The sequence below is a fragment of the Littorina saxatilis genome, linkage group LG2 (assembly GCF_037325665.1).
Source record: "Littorina saxatilis isolate snail1 linkage group LG2, US_GU_Lsax_2.0, whole genome shotgun sequence".
NCBI lineage: Eukaryota > Metazoa > Mollusca > Gastropoda > Littorinimorpha > Littorinidae > Littorina > Littorina saxatilis.
In genome coordinates, this window is record NC_090246.1 from 82382593 (window position 1) to 82395491 (window position 12899).

The 12899-nt window shown below is 42.3% G+C and overlaps 1 protein-coding gene across 2 annotated transcripts in view; it reads right to left on the reverse strand.

The window, feature by feature from the left end:
* Positions 1-12899, reverse strand: part of LOC138959910 (triple functional domain protein-like) — a 243912-nt gene that overhangs the window by 12667 nt on the left and 218346 nt on the right. For both annotated transcript variants that reach the window (XM_070331585.1, XM_070331586.1), the window contains exons 42-46: positions 12249-12449; positions 10082-10171; positions 7919-8052; positions 7397-7463; positions 4847-4950 (exon numbers count right to left, since the gene is read on the reverse strand). In XM_070331585.1, coding sequence (XP_070187686.1) covers positions 4847-4950; positions 7397-7463; positions 7919-8052; positions 10082-10171; positions 12249-12449 — 596 coding nt within the window. The remainder of the gene's footprint in view (positions 1-4846; positions 4951-7396; positions 7464-7918; positions 8053-10081; positions 10172-12248; positions 12450-12899) is intronic.

The window sequence follows — 12899 nt, forward strand, 5'->3', positions numbered from 1 at the left end:
CAGTCATTTCAGGTGTTGAACCTCTTCTTCGTTCATGGGCTGAAACTCCCACAGTATTTCACCTGTATGACAAGAGTTTTACCCCGCCATATGCCGCTTTGGGGGATGCATGCTTGATATAATCATGTTTCTATAACCCACCGAATTCTCAACATGGATTACAGGATCTTTACTGTGCAAACTTGGTCTTGTGCTTGTGTGTACACACGAAGGGGGAAAAGGCACATGCGGATCTGCACATAAGTTGACTTGGGAGATTGAAAATCTCTACCCTTAAGTTAACCCACCAGGCGCAGCAGGGATTCAAACCCACGACCTTCCGCTTGGGAGGCCGGCGTCTTATCCACTAGGCCATTGAGCCCGTCAGGTGTTAATGATTTTAGTGATTTCCTTATGAGTTGGGGTGGAGTAGCAGAAAGAAAAGAATCTCAAAAACAAGTCATCTGTTCTTTTTCTTCTCCCCGTTTTTTGTTGTTGCTGTTGTATTTTTAATTAAAGGAACACACAAACTAGCGGTTTTGCCCGAAGCTGAAATGTAGGCAGGCTCTTAACGCCATGCTTCATACCTCTCAGACAAGTTTAAAGCATCCAATTACAAGCACCCACACGATTATTGTGCTGAGGCACCCCCTCTCTACCTTAAAAGTTGTGCGCAATTAGATGCTGACAGAGTGTGCTGATAACTCTGTCTGACAGTAAATTTTGCGCTTGCTGCCAAAAGCCTGCAAGGTGCCATGCCAGAAGCAGGGACTGCAACATTGTGTCATTTCGCAACGAGAACTTAACGGCAGTCATCAACTTCAAGGTATATATATATAGCCGTCACAATTACCAGTGTTGTTGTCTGCCAGCTAGGTTTATGTCTTGCCAACTAACCTGCGTGGTGTCATTTCAGGATAAGAACTTGAAAGCAGTCATCAACTTCAGGGCCTACCCGTCACAATTTGCCGGCTTTCTGTCTGCCAGAAATGTTTATGTCTTGACAGCTAACACTCCTGGGTTTAAAAAAACACCAAGATGTGTGGTGTATTTTTGATTGCCATACAGTGGAGTGACTATATGCAGCAATGATGATGTTGCAATGTTGACATTAACACAGGAAGGTTCCTGTTTCCTGTGACTCTGCTCGCATGATGGAACTAGGATGTTGGTCATAGCTTAATCTATCTTCCGATAGAAATCCAAAGCAGTATTACATTGTGTGCAGATGTTCAAATCTTCTGTGCAACGTTCATTACCTCAGATTTACTTTTTTTCTTCTCTTCTCTCTGGGATCTACTTTGCAATGTTTCCACCCCACTTTCCATAACATTTTCCTGTCTCTTTTTAATATAGTACGTTTCCACTCTTTTTCTTGTAAACTTAGCGTTTTTCTCTCAGCCTGTGTGGGCCACATTTGATGATTCTACCAATGACAAAAATCTGGATTGAAGTTACATCTTTATAAGGATAAATATCAAATACATGAGCTCTGAGATACTGAAGCTAAGAAATTGAAAACTGTGAAATCGTGCACTACTTAAAACCAGCTTCCTTTCCTCACCAGTATTTTTTAACACTTCCCTGTACCTGTTCACCTCAGCAGGAGTACAGTAGAACCCTCCTTTTATGACCCCCCCCCCCCCTCCCAATTTAAGACTCCCTCCCTTTTAAGACTCTGTTTTCTCAGATTTTCTGTTCATAACCTTTGTCAATTTACCCCTAATTGATAACTCCCTCCTTCTTAAGACTTTATTTTCTCAGATATTTGGAGGTCTTAAAAGGGGTATTTGACTGTGTTAACAATTCACTGTACCTGTTCACCTCAGCAGGCGTATACCAAGGTAGTTTTTTTGGCAAAACATTTAAACAGACCTAAATATCCTTGAGCACATTTATTTTCTTTTCCATACTTGGATCCCCCGCCCACTCACCCTCTTCAACCTTCCACGCTCTTAGCCAAACAAGTGAATAAACGTATGCTGTTATTGCACGCTCTTGATGATGTTACTGGGCCGACAGACACAGCTTTCAATTTCATTCTGCATCACGTCCTGCTGAGCTGGTGCCGCCATGCAGCGAAAACACTGAAGACTCCTTACATTTGTTGCACATATAATGATACACCGGTACTTTATTTGACATCATCGTTATCTTAAGTAAGCAATGTTTTTTGTTTGTGTTCTGCAGCGCCCTGGCCTGAATCTCCCCCCCCCCCTTTTTTTTTTGTTTTGTTTTTGTTTTTGCTGTAGTTTATTTTCAAAGAGGAAGGGGTGGGGAGGAAACTGCTAATAACAAATATACAAATTATTGTTGTTAAAAGCTTTAGCTGTTATTGGCAGGCTCCAGTCTATCTCTTGAATCTGTTTTCTTCCTGCAGAGAAGAAATTTCCGACTGGGCGCAAAAACTGCCTCCCCATCCCACCTAACAAATTTTTTTTTTAAAAGATACAGAAACTTATTTTTTAATCCTTCACCCCCTGTCATTTCGTGTTCAAACTTTGCTTACTAGCAGTGCACCAGACACAGTGCTTGTTTGTGTGCGTGTGTGTGTGTGTGGGGAGGGGGGATGCAGAGATAAATAGGGGGAGGGGGGGGGGGGGGTGCTGGAGTGACAGAGAGAAGGAGGTGAGTGGGTGCAAAGCAAGCCAGTAAATGTTCAGGTGCAAAATCCTGATTTCTCTCAACAAAACTTTATGTTCTTCCTACATTGAAATGCGTTTAAACCTGAAACAGGTTCAGCCTCTTTCTCCAACACAGGTGTTCCTGTTTATTTCTCTGTCAACAAGGTAATGGACTGGGAATTTCTGTTGACAGAATCACAGACAAATAAAACAAAGAGTGTATGCAGACTTCCCTAGAGCCATTGAATCAAGCCCAAGTTATTGTTCCAACTGAGGATGGTCTGGCAGACAGGTAGAGAGAGAGACAATGGCAACTTGCTGTGGTTACCTGTCTACCTGGGAGTCTCCCCCTATTTCATAACACAGCAGGCAACTTGCTGAGACATCCTGCATCTGTTTCCTATCATACACCCTACAGGCAGTGAGATGAAGGAAACGGGCAGGAGGGAGACTGAAGGAGTCAGGTTGGGGTGGAGGGGGGGGGGGGGGGGGGGGGGGGGGTCATGTTAACTTGTTTTTGCTAACCAAATTTAGCAGTGAAACATTATAATAGTGTTAAAACTCTACTGTACATGTAGTTAGAAATAAAGTGAACAACACTTTTCCCTGGAATCAAATTAACTCTGATAATAGACAGTTGCTGAATGAACTCAAAGATTCTTGTTTTTCCTATATCAGTATTTGCAGAATCCAAAGACTCTGGCATTTTAAGACAAGAAAAGTGAGTTACATATAAGGACCTTACAACAACAGACTACAGTGGTACCTGTGATGAGAGTACACCCAGCCAAAAGTGCCTCTTTACAGTGGAACCCGCTTTTAAGACCTCCAAAATATGACAAAATCACGTCTTAAAATGGAGGTAAAGCAAGGTGTTAAAAGGGAGGAGGGTGGGCAGGGGCGGGGGTGGGGGGGGGAGGGAGAGCTGTGTTCTATGCTGGGTCTTAAAAGGGGGTTCCACTGTATTGCACTGTCCTTTTACCACAGGTATGCTTTAGTCACGTTGATAGAAAGGGACATCGTATTGAAGCTGTCCCTTACTGGCAGGTGTCCTCTCATCAGAGTGCCACTGGTACCACTGTACCACATAAGCCACCTCATTTATACAATCACCCCAGCTTGCAAACAGCCACTCAAGATAACAAGACCAGTACCAGTGAGGCTTGATTGTACATGTTTTCATAACTATTTTGACAGTAGAACGAACCAGAAGAAGACTATTTTGACAGTAGAGAGCAGAGCTTTTTGACCTTCAGTAAAATTGTTGCCAAGACTTGCTGCAAGCTGTTTCCCTCTCCGAGCTGAGGTTGTTTGAAACAAGCCATTATAGACAAAGATCTTGGTAACACACACTGTTGCCACACTCTTCAGACAAGCACTGCTCACGGCGTAACATCTTTAAGTCAATCACGTTATAGGGGGTTGCTCTTTGAGCTGATTGCTCTCTTGCATTAGATAAAATTAAAAACATTTTAAAATTTTTGTTATGTCAAAGATGTTTATCCCCAAACACTGTAATTTCAGTGGTGTCAGCTCCGCATACCATGGTTCGTTGGAATACTCAGTTTAATACCATCACATTGTTGTTAAGACTTTGACGCAACATTTAAATAAACCATTTTGTAAGTGTCAATAGCCAGAAATGCTTCGAAAGAGGGATCTGTACTGAGTTTTACAAACAAGCAATGAAAACAAACAGTAATACAAACAATCAGGTTCAGATGACAAAACAAACAGTAAAACAAACAATGAGGTTTAGATGACAAAACAAACAGTAATACAAACAATGAGGTTCAGATGACAAAACAAACAGTAAAACAAACAATGAGGTTCAGATGACAAAACAAACAGTAATACAAACAATGAGGTTCAGATGACAAAACAAACAGTAATACAAACAATGAGGTTCAGATGACAAAACAAACAGTAAAACAAACAAGGAGGTTCAGATGACAAAACAAACAGTAAAACAAACAATGAGGTTCAGATGACAAAACAAACAGTAAAACAAACAAGGAGGTTCAGATGACAAAACAATCATCAAAAAAAGCTTTCAAAAAAAATGTAAACAGAGAAAAAAAGCCCAAAACACACATAACCATGTGATCATAACAGGAAAACAAGCGAGCCATTCATGACCTCCCACGCCAACCAGCTTTAACAATCACAATGGACTTGACCAAGTCCCTGTTTGGCAATGATAGTAGTGTTAACCAGTGTGAAAACAAGAGACGGCCACTCACTCTCTGTGCCAGTCGTAGATCTGGTGGATGTTGCCGAACACAATCTTATCCTTGCCCTCCATGTCCTCTGGCATGGGGTTCTCCTTCATGTACTGCATGTAACCCTGCAACACACAAACATGATTCATGTCACTGTTACACACACATCATTCATGTCACACTGTTACACACACATCATTCATGTAACACTGTTATACACACATCATTCATGTCACACTGTTACACACACATCATTCATGCAACCCTGCAACACACAATCATTCATGTAACACACATCAACATCATTCATGTAACACTATAACACACAAACATTCATGTACTACTGTAACACACAAACATTCATGTAACACTGCAACACACACATTCATGTAACACACACAATTCATGTAACACACACAAACATGATTCATGTAGCACTATAACACACAAAAACATGATTCATGTAACACACACAAACAAGATTAATGTAACACTGTAACACACAGACAAGATAATGTAATAGTAACACACACACAAAATCCATGTAACCCTGGAACACACACAAACATGATTTATGTAACCCTGTAACACACACAAACAAGGTTCATGTAACACTAGAACACACACAAACATTCCATAGACTCACATGTAACCACAGAGCAGTGATCAACATACTGTGCGAAATGAATGTCTTTCCATAACCACAGAGCAGTGATCAACAGACTGTGCGAAATGAATGTCTTTCCATAACCACAGAGCAGTGATCAACATACTGTGCGAAATGAATGTCTTTCCATAACCACAGAGCAGTGATCAACATACTGTGCGAAATGAATGTCTTTCCATAACCACAGAGCAGTGATCAACATACTGTGCGAAATGAATGTCTTTCCATAACCACAGAGCAGTGATCAACATACTGTGCAAAATGAATGTCTTTCCATAACCACAGAGCAGTGATCAACATACTGTGCGAAATGAATGTCTTTCCATAACCACAGAGCAGTGATCAACATACTGTGAGAAATGAATGTCTTTCCATAACCACAGAGCAGTGATCAACATACTGTGAGAAATGAATGTCTTTCCATAACCACAGAGCAGTGATCAACATACTGTGCGAAATGAATGTCTTTCCATAACCACAGAGCAGTGATCAACATACTGTGAGAAATGAATGTCTTTCCATAACCACAGAGCAGTGATCAACATACTGTGAGAAATGAATGTCTTTCCATAACCACAGAGCAGTGATCAACATACTGTGAGAAATGAATGTCTTTCCATAACCACAGAGCAGTGATCAACATACTGTGCGAAATGAATGTCTTTCCATAACCACAGAGCAGTGATCAACATACTGTGAGAAATGAATGTCTTTCCATAACCACAGAGCAGTGATCAACATACTGTGCGAAATGAATGTCTTTCCATAACCACAGAGCAGTGATCAACACACTGTGCGAAATGAATGTCTTTCCATAACCACAGAGCAGTGATCAACATACTGTGAGAAATGAATGTCTTTCCATAACCACAGAGCAGTGATCAACATACTGTGCGAAATGAATGTCTTTCCATAACCACAGAGCAGTGATCAACATACTGTGAGAAATGAATGTCTTTCCATAACCACAGAGCAGTGATCAACATACTGTGCGAAATGAATGTCTTTCCATAACCACAGAGCAGTGATCAACATACTGTGAGAAATGAATGTCTTTCCATAACCACAGAGCAGTGATCAACATACTGTGCGAAATGAATGTCTTTCCATAACCACAGAGCAGTGATCAACACACTGTGCGAAATGAATGTCTTTCCATAACCACAGAGCAGTGATCAACATACTGTGCGAAATGAATGTCTTTCCATAACCACAGAGCAGTGATCAACATACTGTGAGAAATGAATGTCTTTCCATAACCACAGAGCAGTGATCAACATACTGTGCGAAATGAATGTCTTTCCATAACCACAGAGCAGTGATCAACATACTGTGCGAAATGAATGTCTTTCCATAACCACAGAGCAGTGATCAACATACTGTGCGAAATGAATGTCTTTCCAATAGCAAGACTGCTCCGAGCCACTGGCTGATAAAGACTAGAGTGGAACCCCCCAATATAAGATTAGGCCCAAAAAAAAAAAATAGGTCTGTTTACGGTAACCCGACCGACCCTAGTTTTTTCGCGCGACCCTAGACTTTTTTTTGGCATTTGGGAAAAAAAAAAAAAAAAATCTTGTTTTTTTGGCAAAATAAAGCAAAAATATGGTTTTTGGGGGAGAAAAAAAAAAAAAAAAAAAAAAAATCCCGACCTACCGACTCTATTTTTTGGGCCTATGTTACCGTAAACAGACCTATTTTTTTTTTTGGCCTTAAGACCCTGTTTTTTTTAAAGATTTTTTTGTTCATAACCCCTGTACATCTATATCCCCATTTTAAAACCTCGTTTTTAAGACAATTTTTAATTTATTTTTTATTTTTTTTATAAATGTTTGGAGGTGTGAAAAGTGGAGTCCCACTGTACCAAGACTGTGCTGAGCCACTGTCTGATAAAGATTACTCACATCCACCACTTGTCTGAGGTCCTCCACATAGGCCTGCTCCGTGTCGTACAGCTCTTGTATCACAAACCTGCACACAAAACGTCATGGTTACTTCTCTGTCAACGAGGTACAACACAAGGATGGAATAGGTGAGAAAGAATACAGGGGAGAGGGGAGAGAGATTAATTCACACAGAAAAGACAAGGAGAGAGGGAGAGAGGAAGAGACAGACAGAATACAGGGGAGAGAGATGCTGTGTGCACAGAAAAGACAGGGATTGTAGCATTATTTTTAGGAGTCAGCAGACAGAGAGAGGAGAGAGAGAGCAAATAGAAAAACTGGACAGAAAAAAGTTGTGGAAAAAGACAAGAAGAAAAGAAATGCAAAGCAATACTGACTGTCTTTTCTTGAGGTACTCTTTGGTGCAATAAACACAACAACAACAAATAAAAAAATAAAAAATTACAATAAAAAAATAAATAAAATAGATAACATAAAATAAAATAATTTTCTTTTAAAAAAGTGCATGCAATGAGTACTGACTGTCTTTTCTTGAGGTACTTGGCCCTCTCTGCCTCCAAGTCCACGCCCTCTGTGCTGTCCTCCTCCTCCTCCTTGCTCCCCTCTCCCTCTTCCTCCAAGCTGCTCTCTGACTTCACAGTGGGTTCTGACGGCTCCTGTATCAACAGACAGGATAAGGGTAAGGGTAAGGATCAGGATCAGGATAAGATTCATATAGTCCTGTGAGGTTACGCTCATGGAAATTCAGGCTGCTTTTTCCCTGGGGAAAGCGAGCTGCTATCTATATATATATATGACTAGTGTCTGTGTGTCTGTCTGTCTGTGCGCAATGCGCGGCCAAGGTTCTCGATGGATCTGTTTCAAATTTGGTGATCATATTCAGGTACACCCTGGACACAACCTGGTCGATGAGATATTTCAACACGTGCTCTCAGCGCGCAGCGCTGTGCGCGCTGAACCGATTTTGGTTTTTTTTGGTCTGGATCCACTACCAGTAACTCTTCCTTATCTTCTCCAGTCTTTTCAGCCGCGATTATCTCCCTTCCTCCGTGTGACGTCAATCCATATTCTCGTTACTACGTTACTATTTTTAGAAGGTCACTGCACGTTACTATTTTTAGAAGGTCTCCAGTGTTTTGCGCGTTTATCTCCTTTCCTTCGTGCGCCGGCAAAGCCAGCGTCCCAGGCGCAGCCTGGTATTCGGCTCTACTTCTTCCCGGCGAAGCGGGTAATCATCTAGTATTGTATACAGCACTACCCATTTTTTTTTTTTTTCATGCATGCATGCGTGTATTCATGTTTCCAAGCCGTGAGACTTTTGCTGTGAACTTGGGTTCTTTATCACGCGCATGTGCACACACGGGGGTGTTCGGACACCAAGGAAGGAGAGTGTGCACAAAGTTGACTCTGGGAAATAAATCCCTTGCCGAACATGGGGATCGAACCCACGCCGATAGCGACAACTGGTTTTGAAGCCAGTGCTGCTACCGACTGAGCTATTTTCCCACACAACAGTCATCACAAGGAAAAAAGTACAGTACAGTGAAATCATCCCGTTAAGACGGCCCTAAAATCTGAGAAAATCAGGTCTAAAAGAGGGAGGGGGAAGTGAGGGGGGAGGGTGTGTGTCTATGTTCTGCCAGCTTATGTACCAACCTCTCCCCTTCAAAGACCCTATCTCTTAGAAATTTTGTTCATAACCATTCTCCATTGTAAGACTCCCTCCTTTTTCGGACCTCACTTTCTAAGACGTTTTACGGTCTTAAAAGAGGGGTTCCACTGCAGCAAGCTCATTATCAACACAAGATTCAAGAAAGTAGGGTATTAAAAGTGGGAAGCCTTAAATCATGGGTCTCAAAAGAGGGGCTGCACTGTATAGAAAGAAAAAGGTACTTTGTGAGGATCTAGCTCCTTCACTGATTAGTACTGTTGAGATGAAAAATGATTCTACCATTTGCTGGCCTGAAAGTTCTCTTTTCACAGTCAGTGATGAGTCATAATACAGTGATCAGATGAGTGAAGCCGTGGAATTCTATTTCATTTTAATGGCTAGCAACAATGTGAATGACTCAAGGTTTAGGGAATAGATGTTGTTCGGAAAAAACAAATCTCCGGTTTGTATGGGTTGTGAAAGAGTAAATATACACTGTCTTTAATGGAGGCAACCTTTTCCACATGACACTATAGGCTAGTTACTAGCAAGGGGTGTGGATGAGACACGTTCGTAGACAAGGTGCACATGTGGAAAGCTTGCTTCAATAAAAGTAAGAATATTCACTATTTCACAATCCATACAAACACCAGACAGACTTATTTCCCCAGTTCCTCTATTCCACTTCCGTGTAAGGCTCGCAACAATGTCAATGACTCAAGGTCTAGGGAACTGGTACAACAATGTCACAAATGAATTGGTTCATTTCATATCTTTTCATCTAAGAAATGTGCTCCTGGCCTTGACCCTCTGTAATTGTCTTGCGTTTTTAAATTACAATCCTAACTTTCTTTATTACTTGAAAGATCTCAGCATTTGTGTGCCTGATCCAAACATGCAATCAATGTTTGCAGCATGTTTACAGTCATCTAAAAAAAAAAGTTTCAATATTGAGTGCAGTTTCATCTAAAGACATGGTTGGAAACAGTATTCTACATGATATACAGAGGAAAATTGCACGCAAAATATCTTACAATTCGCTGCTTGACGATGTTTTCAATCTCGTTTGCCAGGTCGAGAGAGCTTGTGGCCACCTCCGTCTGAGCCTTCAAGCTGAGCGTTGCCTGAAACACAGAACACATTCCTTTTCTATTCCATGGACAATCACAATAAAACGTGGACGCGGACACTCATTTTCGGTCCCAACAGCAGGTCTTACCTCCAATGTACGGAGAGATCATCGTCAAATTTTCACCACAACAAAATCGATAACAGAGCAGTCCGGCTCTTGGTACAAAGATCACAGCCGCAATGGCGTGATGACAGTCACTGATAACTTGAGTGCAGTGTACCCATCAGGGGGGGGTAGTTTTGGTCAGGAGTGGAGTACATGCGAAGATGCCAACATGAAACTCAGCACTGTGCTCTTTATTCTTGTCTGTTGGACGTAAACAACAGAAACCACAGTCGATGAAGGTCCTGAGCGAAAGAGAGTGAAAAACCGGCCACAGTTCTCAGCATCATGTGTCTGTGTGTAACCTCTTTCATTGACAAGATACTCTTGTTTCCCCTCAGCCTTGACCAGTGAGTCGGTTGCCTAATCTGTGAACCCTTCAGTTGTCTTGCTTTGTCAAAAGTTAGGACACAGTCAACTAGTTTTGCTCTGAGTGAACAGTGCAGCTGGCCTCTCTGGCCACAGCCCCAAACAGTACATGGCTGGAGGGAGTGACAGAGAGGAAGGGGGTGGGGGGTGGAGGGCTAGCTGGCTAAACTCTGTGGGGTGTCCGGTGTCACTACATGTCAGCAGGAAGAGCATTGGAGAGAAATAGAGAGGTGTACTCTTCCACACAATTTCCAAGCATCAGTTGTCACGGCTTGGGGTAGGCATTAGTGAGGGAGAGTGGGAAATGTGTTATGTACAGTGTATTTCCGACTGAAGAGTGAAAAGTCACTGCCATGCCACATGATCGGCATGCAGTCAATAAAGCCAAACAAGAAAAAAATAAATTACATGATTATGACATGCAGCTCTATCTGCTGCTATTTATTCAAACTGGTTTTCAAGCTTATTCTTGCAAAGCATCTGCACACGCTCCTCTGTGCTGTGTTTGTGTGGCTGCTTTCGTATGTCAGTGCATGGTGAGTGTGTTCACTGCCTTGAGGATTTATTTTATCTCTTCTTTTCAACACTTTTCATACAGATCATTTTTACAGAACGTTTAAAGAAGTATTAGGAGTTTATTGTTATTGTTTAGTGGCCACAAGAAGTGATTAGCATAGACTCAATCCTGTTGTTTATGTGTCCCTGTGTGAGTGTATGGGGGAGGGGGTGGTGTGGTCACCCCTCCCGTGACCAGACACCTGCAATGTACTGACAGTTTTGCTATGCCTATGGCCCAAGGGTGTCGTTCATGAGAGGGACTGCTGTATTACTATTAGGTACTCATTACAGCTGGGATGAATCAACTGAAGCAGCATCTGCTGTCGAGAAAAATAACAACCCCCCCCCCCCCTTCTGTTTGTAGCGGGTGGATGCAGATAATTCAGAAAAATAACAATCCACCCCCCCACCCTTCTGTTTGTAGCGGGTGGATGCAGATAATTCAGAAAAATAACAACCCCCCCCCCCCCCCACCCCCTTCTGTTTGTAGCGGTGGATGCAGATAATTCCTAACTGTTACCACAAGCTGTCAGCATAATCTTATAATGCCCCCATCTTCAGACCAACTGTGGCTCAATCATTTCATCGCTTCAACACCAGTTTCCCTCAGCCTGCTGGCTTTGACTGAAATCTTTGGCCTAGTGTTGAACACTCTCTGCTGCCCAAGGGTGCACACGAGTCCAGTCATGATACTGTCAATACCACAGGTGCAACACACACAAATGTGGCTTGAACATCAGTCTCTTTGCCTCAGGACTGGCCTTGAAAGAGTGACCTTGGATAGCCATGGGCGGTGGCAATCTTTAGCTTAAAATTAGTGTTAAAATCTCTGCTTCCCTAGGCCATTTACCAGTCCAGTAATTACACTATCAATACCAGGTGTAACACACACTTCACATCAAATGTGGCTACATAATATACCTCTTGAAAACCAGTCTGACCAGGATGAGGAGTCTTGAACATCAGTCTCTCTCTCAGCCTACCGACCTTAACTAGCCTTAAAAATTCTGCTTCCCACAACACACACTGCGATCACTCACCAGCTGAGTAACAGCGTCATCAGCTGGAGCGGCTGGCGCCTCAGGACTGGCCTTGAAAGAGTGACCTTGGATAGCCATGGGTGGCGGCATCTCGATGTCCTGCGCTGGCTCGGGCTCCTCGTTGGTGACCTCTAGGCCGACCTTGCTGCTCGCCGCTGGTGCTGCTGCTGCCTCGGCTGTCTGACCGGCTTCTGCTGGCTCCTGAAAAACATCAGAGAGAAAAGAGTCAGACACAGAGTCAGGGGAAGAGACTGTCAAAGAGCCAGGAGTCGAGTCTGGAAAGTTAGACAAAGAGTTGGACAAAAGTCCAGAAGAGTCCAGTCAGTCTGCCTCTGAAACGAAGTCTTTCAATTCAACATCAAAATGTTCACCGGCACCTTCTAGTTAGCATAAAAGCAAAACAAAACAAGACAGGTAGTATATCTTATCATGGCCTGTTATATTAAAAAGAGCTATCTATACTCAGGGTATACATTGAAATGGTGGCTTTCTATGATGATGATGATATGATGCGGTTGACAAACAACAAAAACATCTTCAGTAAACAGCATCAAATAAGATAAAAACACACACAAAAAGCAAAAGATAATGCAAACACAGATCTAATGCACAAATTCCTGCCGTTCCACATTTCTGTAAAACATTTTTTGA